The sequence below is a fragment of the Mixophyes fleayi genome, chromosome 10, assembly GCF_038048845.1.
Source record: "Mixophyes fleayi isolate aMixFle1 chromosome 10, aMixFle1.hap1, whole genome shotgun sequence".
Taxonomy (NCBI): domain Eukaryota; kingdom Metazoa; phylum Chordata; class Amphibia; order Anura; family Limnodynastidae; genus Mixophyes; species Mixophyes fleayi.
The window spans coordinates 53,571,843-53,594,177 of NC_134411.1; the positions used below are offsets into that span (position 1 = coordinate 53,571,843).

Here is a 22,335-nt window from a genome sequence, read left to right on the forward strand (position 1 = left end):
TAAATGAGCTTGAGTAAAAAAAAAGACTGTAGAGACTCGCTCAGAATGTAGCAAAAGACATGAAAAGAGCATATGAGGAAGACGGGCAGTAGACAGACATGAGCCAATAGGTAGAGATAGCTGCATAATGTAATAAACATGTAGTGATGTGAGCTTCTGTGTAGACATATTGTAAATAATTTCGTACTACACTAAGTCATCTGATTTCCTTTACCTCTCTTTAGCTTGGATTAGACATGGAAGATCTAGAAGAGATTGAAGAAGATGCTGGGCTGGGAAATGGTGGCCTGGGGAGACTAGCAGGTATGTCTGAGCATAGAGATTTATCCAGTCCAGCTCTGCAGAGCATATATAGGGAAACAGGGGGATGTGTGCAGCACGGTGGCGTAGTGGTTAGCACTTCTGTCTCATGAGTTCAATTCCCAAACATGGCCTTATCTGTGTGGAGTTTGTATGTTCTCCCTGTGTTTGCGTGGGTTTCCTCCGGGTGCTCCAGTTTCCTCCCACGATCCAAAAACATACTGGTAGGTTAATTTGCTGCTATCAAAATTGACCCTAGTCTCTCGCTCTGTCTGTGTGTGTATGTTAGGGAATTTAGACTGTAAGCTCCTATGGGGCAGGGACTGATGTGAATTAGTTCTCTGTACAGCGCTGCGAAATCAGTGGCGCTATATAAATAAATGGTAATGATGATGATGTGTGCAACTGGTTCTAGTTTCCAGTTTCACTTCTATTATTATTATTATTATTATTATTATGTTTTATTTAAAAAGTACTGACATATTACACAGCGATGTACATTTTGGGAATCACCACACAAACAAATGACATATAATGACATGAAACAGAAGATAAAGAAGGCCCTGTACAAATAAATTTACAATCTAAAAAGGGAACAATTACTGTCTAAAAAGACTCAGTGGTGTTCAGGAGGTGTGGCATGGGGTTAAAGAGCCTGTGTGGGCCCCTTAAATCATTGTCAGATTAAGTCATTGTGGGTACCATGAACTTCAAATGCAGCTGCAGCAGGGTAAATATTGATAGCATCTAGATGTATAATTATAATATAGTTATATTATAATGCATATCTTATGTATAATGATAAAGGAAAAACTCTCCAATAATGATTCTTGTCCACACACTGTTCTGCAACACAAACAAAAGCAACTAAAGTGCACACTGGACTATACGCAATACGTTCACTCAATGCACTGAAATCAACTAATACAGTATAAAACTACACTAACACATGCTTTATTCTACACTGCAATATATATACAAAAGCAGCTACTGCACACACTACACTACAAGCAATTATTCTTTCCATGCACTGAAATCAGCCAATACAATATACAACTACAATGATACATGCTTTACAGTATAGTCCAACATACACTCAGTGTACACAAACACACACACACACACACACATGCACAGAAACACAAATGCACATGCACAGTACTACAACACCCAAAGACTAACCGTGAGCTATGTACTTATATTATATTTCAACCCACAAAGCCCACACCATATGGACACTGTGGGATTGATGCTGAGTTGGACCTACATCTGTTGATTTAGCATAAAATATGCATGTCCATATTGCACATCTGCGCAAAAGAAGGCGTAATCTTATGTTCATATTCTGATTTGAACTGCTTCAGCTTAGAGAAGCAGGGCGGGACGGGGCAGGTACCTCTAGGCCCAGTACAGTGGAGGGATGCTTACATAAATGGACACACCTGCATATACACCTGTCAGGAGCCGTATTTCTCTTGCACCTTAGGCAATGATGATGATCATCAGCACAGTCCTTTGCAGTTTACAACTAAAATGTTTTAAAAAAAATTTAAAATGACATACTCAGCAACCCACCACCCAAAAGTGATATAAGCACCAGCACTACTTGCCTGAGCAGTTGTGGGGGCAACCAGTTTGGGGTTCCCCCGCATAATCTGCAACCAGCATTAGGCTATGACAGGCTGGGCTGTTGACACTCTAACAGGTAAACACACAGCATGGGGCCTCCTGTCATAATGTCACACAGCCTTAGCCTGTTCAGTACTGGGCTGAATGCTTTAGAGAAATTGGGCTTGCAAAAAAAGTGGGGAAAAAAACTGGCCCTGTGCTGAATGTACCAGGGCTCCTTCCAACACCCATGCCCAGTGCGTACCAAATAGTTAAGAAAGAGAAATCAGAATTGTTTTCCTGTGGCACTTCTGGTCCCAGCAAGCCTTGGAAGCCATAAAATGCTTGGGTATGGTAGAACTACAAGTGCCAGCATATTCATGGCTGCCGAAGCATGCTGACACTTGTAGAACTACAAGCAATAGCATGTCCTGACATCCAGGGCCTGCAGGGACCAGAACTGCACAAAGAAAAAATAATATTAAATGCACTATCATGAAATATTTTATTAAAATAATCCCTCCCCCACACTAGAAACAGAGCAACTTCATTCAAAGTTTCATGCTTTGACCAGCTAGAGCAAAGACACTCTGGTTAGATATCAGGCATAATGGGGCACCTGACAAAGCAGTATGCGTCCTCTATAAGGTTTGGATTAAAAGCTGGACAACAGAAGAGGACTCCATCCATGCATATAAGTGTGTAATAAATGAAAAAAGGGTGTTTGGGGGAACATTTATTTTAATAAAAGATTTTCTCAATATGTGTTTTTTATTTAACAGTATTTTTTTATGGTGTGCTACAGATCGAAAAGCACCAGTATGCTTGTCACATGCTATACCCAGCGCATGGTTGATACTTACTGGACATGGCGCTGACTTCACTTGCTTCCCTAAATTGCTGCCCCACTCTCACTATCATAGTGATAGTGGAACTTTCAGATTCCTATGGTAGTGTGAGGAAACCACCCTTACCTGGCATGGTGGTTAACCTCCCTGGGATTCAACTCACTCGAGTATACCAGAATAGATCCATGATAAGGCTTTATTACAACAGCACCATAAGACGTTCACAAGTTACATGGTAAATAGCAGCGTGTACACTCCAGCAGCCTCTTGCAGTCAGCACTCCAAAGTAACAATTTCAGTGTCCTTCAGAGTCATATCCTCCTTCAGTATTACCTCTACCGTTTTCTATGTCGCCCAGCCTGGGATACTGGCTCACACAGATCCTATCCTGGTAGGGTTTCTTCCGGGGGTACTACAATGCCTGGCCCAGATCCTCCAATATAAAATGAATCTATTGACATTCTACTTTCCTTATATTCTTGACTGTCTACACAGGGAGTAGGGTCAAGATGTCCCAATCCTTCCCCTTTCAGCAGGGGTCTATGAGTGGATTCTTAAATTATTTTAACTGTTAGACAAACCATCTCTGTTACCTTGATTATACAATGGAATGACTTGACTGAATTAACTATTTGGCTGAAAACACTTAACAAAAGGTTGCAATATTACATCAGGGAATAACCTGAAACTTCATGCTTGCATGAAACATTAAGATATTTCACAGATTGTATCTACAGCATTATGCAATCTATGTCTATATTTATATTGATACATATTAATACATTTCCCAATGCTATTTCAGCCAGTATAGGACTATGGAGATACATTGCACATCATCTGACCTAATTACCTCTCAGATTACCTGTTCAATTAGATAATTAACTTGGGCTTCCAACTGGCTATTTTAGCAGTCACTCAGACATCTGATTACATTACTAACCACCCACATCTAAAGCTAGGTACACACTACAGAAATTTAAACCAACTTTTTATGCCGAGCGATTTTACATGCGATCGATGGTCCGATCGCTCGGTCCATGGACTGCACACACACTAGCCTTATTTAGGATGATAAAGGGAAGAGCGGACGTCCCTTTAGCGACTTTTTACAGCCATGTTGTCGTGAGCAATGACTGTAATTTCATACTCACTTGGATTGGTCGGAAGTTTATACACACTACACAACGGAAACGAGATTGGAACGAAAATATTAAACGGTACGACCAACCAAATGAGGTGACAATCGTCCATTTGGGCAGACTTTCATGTCACTACACACACTGACCCGACTTTTAAACGAGCGGTCGTATGTCGGCTGATTGAGCCAATTATTGGACGAAAACCATGTAGTGTGTACCCAGCTTAAGCCACACCTCATAACAAAGGACAGGACATTTTGAGACAAATTACCTTAGCTAACACAAGCAAAATGGTTTCTGCTGTCCCAACTGTTTTCACACAACATCACAACAGTCTGTATATATCTAATACATACAATATTGCAGGTAATAACAAGGGCAAAATGTACCTAATAACATGAAATAAAATATACATAATACACCAATGCTTTGGTGTATATATTTACACTGGGCCAAGGATTAAAAAGTAAAATAAACTGTGAGAAACTGGTGATGAATAAAAAGTCCTCAGTAAAGTGGAACCCAGTTTAATCACATACCTCCCCCACTTTTTAAACTTGAGCCCAGTCTCTTCTCTAGACACTACTGCAGGTTTTATGCGATCTCCCACGATATGAACTAATTTCCGGCTGGGCTTTGTGCAGCCTCAAGCTTGTTGCACCATTTTATACACTATATGAACAAAAGTGTTCGGACAATTGACCATTATACCAACAGGGACTGTAATGACATTGTAGTCAAATACAATTAAATACTTTAATATGGAGTTGGTCCCTCTTTTGCAGCAATAACAGCTTCCACTCTTCTTGGAATGCTTTCCACAAGATGTTGAAGTGTTTCTGTTGGAATTTGTGCCCATTCATTCTGTAGAGCGTTTATGAGGTCAGACACTGATGTTGGACGAGAAGCCCTGACTCGCAATCTCCGTTCCAGTTAATCCCAAAGATGTTAGATGGGGTTGAGGTCAGGGCTCAGTGCGGGCCAGTCAAGTTCTTCCATACCAAGCTCATCAAACCATGTCTTTGTAGTCCTTGCTTTGTGCACTGGGCACAGTCATGTTGGAATAGAAAAGGGCCTTCCCCAAACTGTTGCCACAAAGTTGGAAGCATAGCATTGTCCAAAATTACTTGGTATGCTGAAGCATTAAGATTGCCCTTCACTGGAGATAAGGGGCCTAGCCCAAACCCTGAAAAATAGCCCCCTACCATTATCACACCTCTACCACACTTCATAGTTGTCATAATGCAGTTAGGCAGGTAACGTTCTTCTGGCATCCGCCAAATCCAGACTCGGCCATTTGACTGTCAAACAGAGAAGCGTTATTTGTCACTCCACAGAACACGTTTCCACTGCTCCACAGTCCAGTGTCGGTGTGCTTTACACCACTCCATCTGACGCTTGTTGCTCAGCCATGGAAACCCATTCCATTAAGCTCCCATCGCACAGTTTTTATGCTTACATTACTGCCAGTGGAAGTTCAGAACTATTCAGCTATGGAATCAACAGAGCGTTGGCGACTTTTATGCAAAATGTGCCTTAGCAGTTGTTGACCCCACGCTATGATTTTACATGGTCTTCCGCTTCATGCCTGAGTTGCTGTTGTTCTTAAATGCTTCCACTTCTAATAATATCTCTTACAGTTGACTGTGGAATATCTAGCAGGGATGAAATTTTACAAACGATCGTATTGCAAAGGTGGCATCCTTTCACAGTACCACGCTTGAAGTCACTCAGCTTTTCAGAACGACCCATTTTGTATCACAAATGTTTGTAATGGAGACTGCACGGCTAGGTGTTTGATTTTATACACCTCTGGCAACGGATCTGATTGAAACACTTCAAGTCTTAATTCTTAATTCAATAATTAACAGGTGTGGCCAAATACTTTTGTACATATAGTGTATATTTGTAGCCACCAGCATCAGTCAATTGCCAGAACATCAGCAGGAAGTCTGTCTCCTGCTCCTAGCACACTCTGAGCCCTATTGCCTGAGTGACTCCCCCTCTGACTGTCCCTGGTTATCTGGGTTATCCAGCTTGACTACGTCTCCACTACCTTTTTGTTCTCCCTCCTGTATTAGCTGGTTCAAACTCCCTATTGGGGATCACTGACATTACCAGTGAGCAGTTCTGTACTTTTTCCTGTCTCCGCTGTCTACCTGTCTCCTGAGACTTTCTAGTTTCTATGTATACCTGTTCTTTCCTCTGCTGAAGAGCCATACGTCTGGCTCTGTAGCAGTTCACATCCCCCATTAACCCTAGCCATGAGAATGCCTTACTGAGCTGGGCTCGTGTTCTCTCTTTTCCCTGGTTATCATTTCCCCCTCCTCCATGGGCCTGAGCTAACCAATGATCCTTATACTCCCGGGGCGACATTAATTTCTAGTCCTGATTCGGACTGGCCACACGGTGTAACAGCATCCTTCCACTCTAACTCCTCTAGGTTCCCACTAGATCTCAGCTTCATCTAGTGCTATTGTCCTCCACCAGTACCTGTCTCCATAAGGTTGGTCACTGCTACTCAGTCACAGAGATCTGGTCACGTTGAAGACAGATTTTTGACAAGGCTTGGTTGCTGGTGGTATGCAGATTCTATTTTGTGTCCATCGGGGTTGTGGCTTTTCTGAGGCAGCTTTCCCAGCAACGTAGTTCCCATGTCCCTGAGCTATGTCATCACCCACCATGACCTCACGGCCCAACCACTTCACAAGTACTATGTCCAAAGTTTTGTGTAACTGGCCACAACAAATATGGACACAGGCTGTATGAATCTCTGCTCTGCATTCATCAGGCCACAATACTTTTCTGTGTAGTCTAGGAAGGATCTTACTCGCTTCCACTAACTCTGGTCTGACAAAGGTGATGGCTCTTCCAAAATCCCATAGGCCTTGTGCCTTCTGCCCATCCACCCATATTGGCTGTTGGTACTTGTGTAGCGAGTCTTTGGGTCATCCTCCCCGTACCCACCTCAGCCATGCAGCCCTCCACTACTCCCCTTGATTCTGGCACATCAGGGTGGTAGGTTTTCTGGGATGTCTTGGATCCAACATAACCCACAGAGGCAGGAAAACCCAACTGCCCTCCCTGTTTGGGGCACCATCTCCTGATGTGCCCCAGGTACCCACACTTACGGCACCATCATCCGTCATTTCCCGACAGTGCATGCTCGTGCCCTCTTATGTGTCTCCTGTTTGCTTTTTGACTTGGGAAATCTGCACCCATCTGTCCAGGTCAAATGCCTGCAGCTGCATCTGCCAATTCGTCCTCAGTGCTCGCTGTACAGTTTCCACTGTCTCAACCTCTTTCCCCTGAGTCCACCAATTCAGTAACTGTCAGAGCGCCCAGCAAAGCACAAAGTAGTCTGCATTTCTGCTGCGAATCTCCTGTTGTCCTTCTGACCAAGGTACCTTTAAGGTGACTGAGCAACAGGGTCACATCACCTGTTTGGTTTCCTCCAGTACCTACTCCTTTGGCAGTGGTAGTGTCTGGTTGCTTAACCAGGCCACCTGGGATGCTTCTCCACTTGGGGATGAACACCCTTCTATTCTTTGCCTGAACAAGTTCAATAACTATAACTCTTTGAGGTATATTTACTAAACTGCAGGTTTGAAAAAGTGGAGATGTTGCTTATAGTAGCCAATCAAATTCTAACTGTCATTTTGTAGAATGTACTAAGTAATAAGAGCTGTAAGTATGATCCGTGCTTCTGGTCACTGCTATGGCCCCTGACTGAGCGGCTTCTCCTCTGGAAGGCGTACACTGGTACTCCACTGTTTTGGAAGACTGTTTTGCTACGGCTCCTGACTGAGCGGCTTCTCGTCTGGAAGGCGTACACTGGTACTCCACTGTTTTGGAAGAGTGAGATTCCTTTTTGGGTGCTATGCTTGAAAGTTGTGCTGTCCTTGAAGGTCTCTGGACTGCAACCACTTGCGGTCAGCCTTCCTGGTTCTTGCGACACCAGGCAGAGTGATCCCACTGCTTGCACACCAAATGTGGGTGCCTTTCTATGCCAGGGAACCATATCCAGTAATTTCTAGGGTTCTTATAGTCACTCAGGCAAATGCAGTTACAAAGATACAACAGAACATTTATTGTAATAAAAGAAATCACTAGAATACTATATACAAAAAGAATAAGGAGTTATAGTCACCTGGATCCTAGCAGGATGCTCAGTCCAGCAGAAGCCTAGACTTCTGGAGTTCTTCCCAGGATGACAGCAAAAAGAAACAACAACCTCCCCTGTGTCTCACTCTATCCTCTATACCCTGTCATTTTCCCACGCTCCAGGGGCTGTTACAGGGTTGTCCCTTCTCATCCCATTATATCCCTTGATCCTCCACCAGGCTGACTCCAAAGTGTCTGGCAGAATACAACCTGAGACAATAGGGACATACTCGGGCTAACTAAAGGGGAAGGCCAAGATGATTAAGTAACACTCCTAGAATTAAGCCTTTACAAGCTATTTCAGCCAGGACTAGCTTCCAGCTGATCAGGACTTCCTGTAGAGAAAGGAGGGGGGCAATGAATGCAGCTACAGTTCCCTCACCTGTATCCTGTAACTTTATCCCACCTGATCCTTACCCATAATCCACATGGCTTCAAATTGTGAACAATGCATAACAGCATCACTTTAAAAATACATTTTTACAATGGGTAACATAGGATAAAAAAGTCTTCCATATAGGCATGTCTACAATGTCCCCTTATCCCAATGTAATGAGACACCGCGCTTGCACTCTGGTGAGCTGGGAAACACTAACAGGGCTACAAAAAGTCCCTAAAGGATACTAATTTTGACATGCAGTATGTTTTATATAGAAATGAATATGCATCAAAGAAAATCATTGTATAATCCATAGCTGAGAGGATAGCTTATTCAAAATTAGGGCATGAGCTGTGTTAAATATGTCAATTATAGTTATCAGCCGGATATGGAACTTAGTGAAATAACACATCTTCCTAAGACATTTATATTGAATAATGATGTTTCATTCATATCTGTTTATCAATTCATATTTTGTTGACTAGACTTATTATTATGCTTCTTTGATTTCCCAGAGAAAATATGTCTCATTTTTAGGGATGTGCACCGGCGACTTTTGAGGTCTCGTGTTTTGTGTTTTGGATCCGGATTTTCATTATTTTTGGGGTTCGGATTTGTCTCGCAAAACACTTGACGAAAGGTCTCGGTTCGGATTTAAGGTTTTGGATTCGGATTTTTTTTGGAAAAAACATAAAAAGTTTAAAAATCAAGTTTTTGGGCTTATTTTCACTCCTATGCTATTAGTAACCTCAATAACATTCAATAACAAGCATTTCCACTAATTTACAGTGTATTCTGAACACCTCACAATATAGTTATTAGTCCAAAACGTTGCAACGAGGTATCTTTCTGGACTGCGTAGAGGAGTGGGTCACCACAATATATATAATAAGAAAACCATCAACTTGTATGATTCGCACCAATAAATGTACCTGGACTGCGTAGAGGAGTGGGTCTCCACAATATATATTAAAAACCCTGAACTTGTATGATTCGCACCAATAAATGTACCTGGACTGCGTAGAGGAGTGGGTCACCACAATATATATTAAAAACCCTGAACTTGTATGATTCGCACCAATAAATGTACCTGGACTGCGTAGAGGAGTGGGTCACCACAATATATATTAAAAACCCTGAACTTTTATGATTCGCACCAATAAATGTATCTGGACTGCGTAGAGGAGTGGGTCACCACAATATATATAATAAGAAAACCATCAACTTGTATGATTCGCACCAATAAATGTACCTGGACTGCGTAGAGGAGTGGGTCACCACAATATATATTAAAAACCCTGAACTTGTATGATTTGCACCAATAAATGTACCTGGACTGCGTAGAGGAGTGGGTGACCACAATATATATTAAAAACCCTGAAAATGTATCTGGACTGCGTAGAGGAGTGGGTCACCACAATATATATAATAAGAAAACCATCAACTTGTATGATTCGCACCAATAAATGTACCTGGACTGCGTAGAGGAGTGGGTCACCACAATATATATTAAAAACCCTGAACTTTTATGATTCGCACCAATAAATGTATCTGGACTGCGTAGAGGAGTGGGCACTGGGCACCACAATAAAATATATAAAAAACCTTCAACAGGTCTGCATTACACTGCACATACGGCTGCTCCTCCATCCTCTCCATCATATACATGTTGGAGTTTTAGCGTGTGACAACCTCTTGTTTTTGATAATGTCAGTGCATTTTGAATATTTTTCAATTTGCCCCACACCACTGAATGTACTTTATCTATGATACGCATCTATCTATCTTGACTGCGTAGTGTGGTGGCCCCGGTACACAATTTGGTACCGAGGCCACAATATAATTAAAAAACCCTCCACGGGTCAGAATTCCACCAAAAAAGGGTATGCACTGCGTAGTGTGGTGGCCCCGGTACACAATTTGGTACCGAGGCCACAATATAATTAAAAAATTGGGCATCAACTGTCACCGTTGTTTAATATCTGATACACCTAAATATGGACTGCACAGTGGAGTGGCCCCGGTAGTAAATTTGGTGCCGGGGCCACAATACCTCCTCCAATTTCCAAGTGTAGTGTTTATAAAGACAGACAGCGTCGAAGTGTTATTAGTTGACTTTCTTAACCCTAAAATTGTCCCTGTTGCAAATATTCGTGCAATGGACAGTTACTTTTTTATTGAAAGACTCAAGCTTTCAAGTGTAGTGTTTATAAAATATAAACAACCATACAGTAGTTTTAGAGCACGTCAATACCTCTTGTTTTAAATTATGACAGGGCATTTTACTTTTGGTTTAATTTCTTGAATTTGTTTAAATTTGGTTTTACTTTTTGAACATGGCAAACGACTGTTGATTGGTCATATAATGCAAAAAAAAAAGTTCCAAGATGGAATTGTCCTTGGGCCCTCACACCCACCCTTATGTTGTTGAAATAGGACATGCACACTTTAACAAACCAATCATTTCAGCGACAGGGCCTACCAAACAACTTTGGCTGAAATGATTGGTTTGTTTGGGCCCCCACACCAAAAAAGCTATTCATCTCTCCCTGTACAGACTAAACAGGCTCTACTGAGGCAAGATGTCGTCCTCATCCTCAACCTCTGATTCCTCTCCCCCTACAGTGTGTACTTCCTCCTCATCACACATTATCAATTCGTCCCCGCTGGACTCCACAACCACAGGTCCCTCTGTAGTATCTGGAGGGCAGTGCTGTACTTCATTGAGGAATTGATTATTCATTTTTATAAACATCATTTTTTCAACGTTATGAGGAAGCAACCTCCTTCGCCGCTCACTGACCAGGTTCCCCGCTGCACTAAAAACTCTTTCCGAGTACACACTGGAGGGGGGACAACTCAGGTAAAATAGAGCCAGTTTGTACAGGGGCTTCCAAACTGCCTTTTTTTCCTGCCAGTAACAATATGGACTGTCTGACATGTCTACTTGGATGGTGTCAGCAAAGTAATCATCCACAATTTTTTCTATTGTGACAGCATCCAATGCAGCGAGAGTAGACATGTCTGCAATGGTTGGCAGGTCCTTCAGTCCGGACCAGATGTTATCAGCATCCCCGCCAGTGCCTCTTTTGGGAAAACTGAGCTTTTTCCTCGCAGCCATAGATGTGGAAGAAAATGAGGGTGGAGCTGTTGGCATGTCACGGTCCTCTTCAGAGGACAATCTCCTGACCAGCAGGTCTTTGCACTGCTGTAGATTTGTGTCCGCCGGAAACAGAGACACAACATACGCTTTAAACCGAGGATCGAGCACGGTGGCCAGAATGTATTCCTCTGACTTTAAAAGAGTGACCACCCTCGGATCCTGGCAAAGCGTACGAAGGGCTACATCCACAAGAGCTACATGCTTGGTGTAATCGCAATGGCTTACCAGCTCCTCCCTCACTTTCTCCAGCTGCTTCTGCAACAGCCTGATCAGGGGAATGACCTGACTCAAGCTGGCAGTGTCGGAACTGACTTCTCGTGTGGCAAGTTCAAATGGCTGCAGAACCTTGCACAACACGGAAATCAGTCTCCACTGCGCTTGACTGAGGCGCATCCCCACTCCTTTGCCTATGTCGTAGGTGGCTGTGTAGGCCTGAATGGCCTTTTGCTGCTCCTCCATCCTCTGCAGCATATAGAGGGTGGAGTTCCAGCGCGTCACAACCTCTTGTTTGAGGTGATGGCAGGGCAGGTTCATGCTTTTTTGATGTGCCTCTAGTCTGCGGTAGGCACTGGCTGAATGCCGAAAGTGTCCAGCAATTTTGCGCGCCACCGCAAGCATCTCCTGCACACCCCTGTCACTCTTGAGGTAATGCTGCACCACCAAATTAATGGTGTGGGCAAAACATGGGACGTGCTGGAAATTGCCCATATTTAATGCCCGCACAATGTTACTGGCATTGTCTGACACCACAAATCCCCATGAGAGTCTAAGTGGGCTAAGCCACTGGGAGATAATTTCCCTCATTTTCTCTAATATGTTGTCAGCGTTGTGCCTCTTATTAAAGCCTGTAAGCAGCCATTTTGTAGTTGCTGCTACTGATGCAGCTGTTGCTGTTGCTGCGGAAGGGGATGCATCTACCCAGTGGGCTGTCACAGTCATATAGTCCTTCGTTTGCCCAGAACCACTTGTCCACATGTCCGTGGTTAAGTGGACAGTGGGTACAACCGCATTTTTTAGAGCACTGAGGACACTTGATCGTACTTCTCTGTACATTTTTGGTATCGCCTGCCTAGTGAAGTGGAATCTCGACGGGATTTGGTACCGGGGACACAATACCTCCATCAACCCTCTAAATCCCACTCCACTGATGGCGGACACCGGGCGCACGTCTAACACCAACATTGCAGTTACAGCCGCAGTTATACGCTTTGCAATAGGGTGACTACTATCGTATTTTGTGGTCATGGCAAACGACTGTTGGACGGTCAATTGTTTTGTGAAAGACTTAGCGGTCTTACGACTTCCCCTCTGGGAAGATGACCGACTAACAGCAGCAACAGCAGCAGTGGCAGTAGTAGGCGTACCGCTGCAGGATTCCTCGGATGAATCCCGTATTGAGGAGGACTCAGTCTGGCTGCTGACTTGGGCTGCAGGACTGAATCTGATGGAGATTGTGGAGGAAGTTGACGAGGAGGGTGTTGCTGGTGTGTATCCAACTGGACCACGGGTTTTAGGTGTCCCTGTACCGATGAGGGTCCTAGCCCCAGTTCCTGAACTAACCACTGAACTATGAAGGTTATTCAGGTGACGTATAAGGGAGGATGTTCCTAGGTGGGCAAGATCCTTACCCCTGCTTATTTGAGCCTTACATAAGCTACATATGGCCATACATTGGTTGTCTGGATTTGGATAAAAATAACTCCAGACCGAAGAGGTGCATTTTTTGGTCTTCTGACCAGGCATGACGATGGGCTTTTTCATCCCATGGACATCAGCTGTTTCCCCCCCTGGTGCCTCATTTACAATAACCACATCACAATCCTCATCATCAAGTTCCTCCACAGCGCCAGCTACATCATCAATAGCCTCCTCCCGAGCCACCTCTTCCCGTACAGTGATGGGAAGGTCAGGCTTGACAACCACCAACATCCTTGGACTCGCCTTGTGGATTTGTGATAATTTCTCTTTAGAAGGCAGAGTTGTTTGCTGTTTTGTTGCTGACAGCATAACTCTCTTCAATTTTTTGTAGGGGGGGGGAGGAGGAGGAGGGCTAAGATCCTTGGGTGAAGCTGAACCACTAGTCATGAACACGGGCCAGGGCCTAAGCCGTTCCTTGCCACTCCGTGTCGTAAATGGCATATTGGCAACTTTACGTTTCTCCTCAGATGATTTTAAGTTTCTCTTTTTGCTACTTTTTCTTAACTTGGGCTTTTTGGATTTTACATGCCCGGTACTACGAGATTGGGCATCGGGCTTGGAAGACGACGTTGATGGCATTTCATCGTCTATGTCATGACTAGTGGCAGCAGCTTCAGCATTAGGAGGAAGTGGGTCTTGATCTTTCCCTACTGTATCCTCCAAATTTTTGGTCTCCATTATATGTAGCACAAGATACTGCAGAATGTGTGAACTTGGTAATATTGCAGTACCAATGGACTTATACTGCTGGATTGGTTTTGCAAATTTGGTTATAATTATATATTTTTTTTTTAATTTTTAATTTTTAATTTTTTTTTACTTTTTTTTTATTTTTTAAAAACTTGGGAATAATGGGGAAATAACTATGCCCTTAGAAGCACAGAGCACAGGACACAGCACCACTGGACTGAACAGGACACGGCACAGGACCCAGCAGCACTACGGAACTCAGCAGGACAGAGCACAGGACACAGCACCACTGGACTGATACTGCAGAATGTGTGAACTTTGTAATATTGCAGTACCACTGGACTTTTACTGCTGAATGTGTGAACTTGGTAATATTGCAGTACCAATGGGCTTATACTGCAGGATTGGTTGTGCAAATTTTGTGGTAATTAAAAAAAATTAAATTAGTTTTTGGTATTTTTTTAAATAACTTTTTTTTATTTTTTTAAACACAGGGGAATATTGGGGAAATATTTATGCCCTTAGAAGCACAGAGCACAGGACACAGCACCACTGGACTGAACAGGACACAGCACAGGACCCAGCAGCACCACTGACCTCAGAAGGACAGAGCACAGCACACAGCACCACTGGACTGATACTGCAGAACACAGCACAGCACAGCACAGCACAGAACTAAACAGCACAGCACGAGATCTACCAGGACAGAGGAACACCTAACACACCCTCCCTCTACCCTGATCAATGCCCGAGTGAAGATGGCGGCGACTAGCGGGGAATTTATAGGATCCGAGTATCGCGAGATCCGACAACGGGATTATGAGTCAGAGCCTCAGTTTCAGACTTGAATTTGGCGCCAATACCCGGATCTGTCTCGGATCCGACTCGGATCGGCAACGTTCGGGTGGGCTCGGATTTCAGAAATCCGAGTGCGCTCATCTCTACTCATTTTATGGAAATCCTGACTAAACTGTATTAGTACAAAAGTAGTTGTAATGCACACAGGCCTTTTGCTAGTGACCTTAAAGTTATTTTTAAAAACCATGTTTGAAATTGTAATTTTTGTGGGTCAAAATGATATTGAAAATCTGTCCATGTTTCAGCTTTTACCTGGGATAGTTATGAAAAAGTACTCCTGTTTTTTTATGGAACCGTTTTGCAATAAAATTTCCAGCGCTTTTTTTGTAAGAAAAAAGGTGCCGGAATTTACATCTTGTTAATCTATTATTAAAAGGCAAATCTTCAGCCTACCACCCCTGCTCCCCCAATACTCTCTTCCTTGCCCCTCACACACTTGACAATTGTAAAATAAAAATAATAACTATTACCTCCTCCTGGCTGGCTGGCAAGGCTGCAGTCCAGATGCACTGATGTCTAAACCAAAATGCTGTCCAGTCTTCACTGCTGCCTAGGAGCAAATGCAGGATATCTGGAGGGGAGGCCCCAAATGTTAGATTTAATAATACAAAACAAAACAACTGGACATCATTTACCTGTTACACACTGACATGTCCCCTGCTGCCTACCAACTTTTCTCACATATGCCCACTAGCTATTCTCACCCCTATTCTGCTCCCCTCATTTATCTGTAGCCCTCTCATTCTGCCCCCTTCAATTTTCTGTAGCCCTCTTTCTGTCCCTCTCATTTTTCTGTTGCCCTCTCTTTCTGCCCCCCTCGCTTATCTGTAGCCCTCTCTTTTTGCCCCCTTCATTTTTCTGTAGCCCTCTCTTTCTGCCACCTTGTTTTACTGTAGCACTCTCTTTCTGCACCCTCATTTTTCTGTAGCCCTCTCTTTCTGCCCCCCTCATTTTTGTGTAGTCCTCTCTTTCTGCCCCCCTTCATTTTTCTGTAGATCTCTCTTTCTGTCCCCCTTGTTTTACTGTAGCCCTCTCTTTCTGCCACCTTCATTTTTCTGTAGCCCTCTCTTTCTGCCCACCTCGTTTTTCTGTAGCCCTCTCTTTCTGCCCCCTTCATTTTTCTGTAGCCCTCTCTTTATGCCCACCTCGTTTTTCTGTAGCCCTCTCTTTCTGCCCCCTTCATTTTTCTGTAGCCCTCTCGTTCTGCCCGCCTTGTTTTACTGTAGCCCTCTCTTTCTGCCCCCTCATTTTCCTGTAGCTCTCTCTTTCTGCCCCCCTTGTTTTACTTTAGCTCTCTCTTTCTGCCCCCCTCATTTTCCTGTAGCTCTCTCTTCCTGCCCCCTCGTTTTTGTTTAGCCCTCTCTTTCTTCCTCCCTCATTTTTCTGTAGCCCTCTCTTTCTGCCCCCCTCATTTTCCTGTAGCCCTCTCTTTCTGCCCCCCCCCCCCTCATTTTCCTGTAGCTCTCTCTTTCTGCCCCCTTCATTTTTCTGTAGCTCTCTCTTCCTGCCCCCTTCATTTTTCTGTAGCACTCTCTTTCTGCCCCCTCGTTTTTCTGTAGCCCTCTCTTTCTTTGCCCCCTCGCCCGGTTTCTATAGTCGGTACTTACCTTCTATGCTTCTTTTCTCCCCTCTCTGCTTAATCATGGCTCCTCTCACTGGCAGCATTGTGACGTCACGACGCTGTCGGAGCCAGAAGAAAGGACACACACTAATTTTTTTTTTCTATTGTAGATGTGTTTGTGCTCATATTTTGTATCTTTAATATTATGAAGTCTTACTATGACTCTCTTTTTTTCTTTATCTCATTTTTTCTCTTTCGCTCTCTTCTCTCTCTTTTTCTTTCTCCCTCTCACAGCCTGCTTCTTGGATTCCATGGCTACTCTTGGACTGGCTGCATATGGTTATGGAATCCGATATGAGTTTGGAATCTTCAATCAAAAGATTAGCAATGGCTGGCAGGTTTGTTAGTCAAATAGATGTATGTAGTTTGCATTGGAAGTTCTTTACTAACAAAGTGGAAAGTAATATGTGTAGTAACCAGAGGCATAGAGGGGAGAGATACAAAAACCCTTGGAGGCCCAGTGGTCGTGATTATGGTAATCAATGGATCATCTGAGCAGAACTGTGAGCAGGGAAAAGTGAATGCATGGATCAATAGCTTCCACTCGGTACACACAGTCACACCCCTCCTAGGCTGCATGTGCAGCACTGGATTTTGTTTATGCTGTGCATGCAGCCTGTTCGGGGGTAAGCAGTCACACACCCCTAGGCTGGGTATACAGCTTAGGGGGGCCCCAAGAAGTGACTGAAATAGGGACTGATATCCTCTGGGTGGACTTGGTAGTTACCCACAGCAATCGATTAGCAAATAGCTTGGAGTGCATGTTAGTCAATAAAAGCAAATTTTAAAATGAATGCTATGGGTTATATTTACACTTTTATTATTGTGTGGTTCAACACAAGCAAAACTTAATTTTCACAATTAATCATAGTTGTCAACTTTCTTACCTTGCTTCCAGGAGATGGGAAGGAGAGGTAGGAAAAGAATATGTGGGCATGGCTTTATCAATCACACAGTTAACCCCCAACTACCTCAGTAAACTGAGTGGCATGGGCATGCTGACATCATATCCTTCATCACGCCCCTGCCACTAGGTGTTGACAGAGGTGGGCAAGGCTTTAAAATACAATTCACATAATGTCCCAGCCAATCTTGTACACCCCTGGAGATTTGTCTGCTTTCAGGAATCTGGGTGGTTCCCTCCTAATTCCAGAGTCCTGTGTACATTTTCTTAGAGTACGCAACAATGCGCTTAGTCAGTGTTGTACAATACTACTGGAAAAAGATAAAATATTACACTTAGTTACTAGGTTTACTTCAGAACTGAACCAAACAGACTTAATAACCAGGCATCCTAAAAAGCACAGAGCAAGTGCTTCATTTTTAATGTTCTACAACATTGCTTCTGCAAACATTAATCCTTCTGTCTTACATTCATAAAGTACAATAATGTCCACCAACCAGATTGTGCCTACAACCATGACATTAGCATAGTCTACTTATCATCTCCAGTGAACAGATTACCTTTAAACTGGTTTAGCACGAGAGTTGACTGAATAAAACATAGGTGGGATCACTCTGGGGGCCTAATGTGGAGTTTAAAGCATGTTACTTAAAAAAACGCAGGCATAAATCTGTCGAAAACCCCCAGCAATTTCTGGTATACTGAGCTGCACCTATCTGCAGCATATACTATTTATTATTATTATTATTATTATTAATATTTATTTATAAGGCGCCACAAGGCATCCGCAGCGCCGTACAGAGACAAACAAAATTACAATACAATGGGAGACAGCACAGTACAGTAAACACAGCAACTCAGTAAGCTCAATGCACAGCTAGAGAGGGCGGGGAAGGGGGAGGGAGGATCCGCAAACGACGGGGCCCAAGAAGGAGGGCGCGGAAGACAGGGAGACCCCCAGGGGGGAGGAGGGAGCGAGAGTGGACGTGGGGTGGAGGATCCTCGAGGAGGAGGGCTAAGTAGCTGGAGAGCAGAGTTAGAAGTGGTGGAAACAGGAGGGGAGATGGCCCTGCTCAGAGGAGCGTACAATCTAAGGATTGTACAAACACCGGAGGCTTCCTCTTGTTATGTGAGGGCTGTGCACATGAGGCAGCTATCTCTCGCACCTCTGTTACTAGACCACCACAATTCACCACTGTATTTTCTCTACTATTTAAAGTAATTATGTTAAAGTGTATGACCATAGATGATAGAGAGACGCTACTAATCATCATCAACTTCATGATGATGACTGGCATGTTAATGTGTTTTATTTAAAAAAATAATATATATTGTCGGCCTTAGTGAAGAAAAGATCTTTAGTCATGTTGCAGGCTTTCCATGACTACAGGGTATGTTAGATGATCCTGTTCTATCAATTACAAGTTCAATTGGCTGTCCTGTGTGTGCCACGGTTACTTTAGGGGCATATTCTATATCACTATGCCTTTTTCTGTACCTGCTCTTCCCAAGAAACTCAGTTGGGCGCTTATCTGCAGGAAATAGCAGTGTCTTTGAGTTTAAAAAACAAAAGGGACAACACTATGTCATACTTACCAACTTTTGGCAAGTGTTTTCTGGGAGATGGGGCGTGACTGGAGGGTGGGAGGGGGTGGGGTGCGGCAAGCGCAGCATTTTGCCCCCCCCTCCCCCAAGCAGTTTTGTCATGGGGGGCAGGGCCAAAACTGAATCGCGTCATTTCGGGAAGATAATTCCCGGATAATTCCCGGGATTCCGTGAGACAGAGTCTCCCGGACATTCCGGGAGAGTTGGCAAGTATGCACTATGTCAGTTTTTACAGAATATGCTGTCCATAAATGCCTCATCTTACAGGCTGATAGAGGAGTTATGGAGCCTACCAAAGTGTGAAAACTCTCTTCATGACAGGGCACTGGCCACAGCAGTGTGCTGCAGTAGAGAAAATGGTCAGGACTGCTATCCTTGTTGAATAGGCCTCCCCATGCTTCCCACGGGGCAGCTGTTGCTAGTGAAACACTGTGAATATTATCGCCAGTGGGAACCTCTTAATAAATAAGGCTTTTAGCCCTTTAATAAATAGAGCCCTCAGTGTTGTCTTTTCACTGCCGCCTCTGCAAAGCAGTTTGCCGCCACAAGGCCAGTCAGCCTTCTCTGATTTGCGTAAAACACCGAAGGCTACCTCTTGTTATGTGAGGGCTGTGCACATGAGGCAGCTATCTCTCGCACCTCTGTTACTAGACCACCACAATTCACCACTGTATTTTCTCTAGTATGTAAAATTGAACCACTTCATTACAAATGTAGTCACAATCATATTCCTAACCAAACTTCCTATCAAACACTAACTCCTTTTTTTTTAATCATCATTCCCACCTTTATTAATAAAAAGGTTCTCTAACACCATTGTGTACTTTTAAGAGGAACACCCAACTAATAGGGCACTACATAACTACATATTGCTTATTTCAAACACGACTGCTAAATCCTGTTGAGTAGTGTGACTTAGTACTGAGCTGGTGCATTTACAGTATGGAATAAAGATTGATTGCACAATAAAAGGAACATTATGTGGATTATAGTAACACAGTTTTACATTGAACAATAAGAACTGTCCTACATCGAAACTGTACAGAGCCAAATCTTTCTCTAGCTACATTACTTACAACCTAGTTAGTGATACTAATGGATTTTTATTTTTTTCTTGCTCATTATTTTAGTGTTGGTATAAATATTCAATTTTTTTTCTTTTAAAGTGGATACTTATGATCAATGAATTTAGTGAACCCCAAGCATATAGTTTATTCAGCTGTAAACAATCCATAAAGTTTTTGAGTTTGCCATATTCAATGGTGATTATTATTATGTTCATTTATTGTTAACTTCAAGCCCCACCATGGACAGAAAACAGCAACCTTTATTGACTAGCAAAACAACAGTAACATCATATGTCACAGAATGGAGTTGTATGGCTAACCTATATGAACTGAATGTCCATTTTCGGTTCATACTTCTGAGATGACAGATACACTGTAGATACAACAAAACTGTCGGTGCAATGTAAATATCACCATAAGAACAAGTAATATACACTTTTTTTCAAAGACTGTTAGGGTGTTCATATATGATTCAGTGTTATTTTAGTTTCAGTAATGTGATTAACTTACCAGTTAATGTTACATGATGTTTACTATTTTCTACCATAAATATACTTAACAATCAGAACTATTTTTATGCAAACATGACAACTCTTGAACACAAAATTTGTACCTGGCCTAGTTATTGCTAACTCACCTGATGATTCCTTAGAAGTCAATTATGAACATACTCATATACAGTGGGCCTGAGTCATTAAGGAGAGCAAAGCATAAAAAATGAGTAATTTTGGGCAAAACCATGTTGCATTGTGCATTGGAGGGGGAGATAAATTTAAAATGTGGAGAGAGATTTATAGTTGGGATAGGGCATGTTCTAGATAAACTTTAAATTTCAGTGTAAAAATAAAGCTAGTAAGTATTTGTATGTTAGATGTAAAAACAGCCAGTATTTAAATTATCTGCAAAATAATAAACTAATTTGCACCCCTTGCATTGCAACATGGTTTGTCCTGGAGAACATTTACTCCTTTTGTTGCCTTACTTTCCTTAATGACTCAGGGCCAGTATATATATATATATATATATATATATATATATATATATATACACAGTGCTTTTTTTGTAAAAAAAAAAGGTGCCGGAACTCACGTCTTATTAATCTTTTATGAAAAAAAAAAAAAAATTATATATATATATATATATATATATATATACATACACATGAATTTACTCCCTTCCTTGCCCCTCACACACTTGACAATTGTAAAATAAAAATAATAACTCCTACCTCCTCCTGGTTGGCTGGCAAGGCTGCAGTCCAGATGACTGATGGAGTAAACGCAGGATATCTAGAGGGGAGGCCCCATATGTTAATTTAATAAAAAAAACATAACAACTGGACATCACTCAACTGTTACACACTGACATGTCCCCTGCTGCGGCTGCCTACCAACTTTTCTCACATATGGCCGCTAGCTATTCTCACCCCTATTCTGCACCCTGGTTTTTTTGTGGCCCTCTCTTTCCACCTCCCTCCTTTTTCTGTAGCCCTCTTTCTGCTCCCCTTCTTTATTCTGTAGCCCTCTTTCTGCTCCCCCTTTATTCTGGATCCCTCTTTCTGCTCCGCCTTTATTCTGTAGCCCTCTTTCTGCTCCCCCTTTATTCTGTAGCCTTCTTTCTGCTCCCCCTCTATTCTGTAGCCTTCTTTCTGCTCCCCCTCTATTCTGTAGCCTTCTTTCTGCTCCCCCTCTATTCGGTAGCCTTATTTCTGCTCCCCTTTATTCTGTAGCCTTCTTTCTGCTCCCCTTTTATTCTGTAGCCTTCTTTCTGCTCCCCCTCTATTCTGTAGCCTTCTTTCTGCTCCCCCTCTATTCTGTAGCCTTCTTTCTGCTCCCCCTCTATTCTGTAGCCTTCTTTCTGCTCTCCCTCTATTCTGTAGCCTACATTGTGCTCCCCTTTTATTCTGTAGCCTTTCTTTCTGCTCCCTATCTATTCTGTAGCCTTCTTTCTGCTCCCCCTCTATTCTGTAGCCTTCTTTCTGCTCCCCCTCTATTCTGTAGCCCTCTTTCTGCTCCCCCTCTATTCTGTAGCCTTCTTTCTGCTCCCCCTCTATTCTGTAGCCTTCTTTCTGCTCCCCCTCTATTCTGTGGCCTTCTTTCTGCTCCCCCTCTATTCTGTAGCCCTCTTTCTGCTCCCCCTCTATTTTGTAGCCTTCTTTCTGCTCCCCCTCTAGTCTGTAGCCTTCTTTCTGCTCCCCCTCTATTCTGTAGCCTTCTTTCTGCTCCCCCTCTATTCTGTAGCCTTCTTTCTGCTCTCCCTCTGTTCTGTAGCCTTCTTTCTGCTCCCCTTTT

At 43.0% G+C, this 22,335-nt stretch overlaps 1 protein-coding gene across 1 annotated transcript in view; it reads left to right on the forward strand.

The window, feature by feature from the left end:
* PYGM (glycogen phosphorylase, muscle associated) overlaps positions 1-22,335 on the forward strand; it is a 61,417-nt gene that overhangs the window by 2,970 nt on the left and 36,112 nt on the right. Inside the window, exons 3-4 of the mRNA XM_075188772.1 lie at positions 225-303; positions 16,703-16,806. Coding sequence (XP_075044873.1) covers positions 225-303; positions 16,703-16,806 — 183 coding nt within the window. The remainder of the gene's footprint in view (positions 1-224; positions 304-16,702; positions 16,807-22,335) is intronic.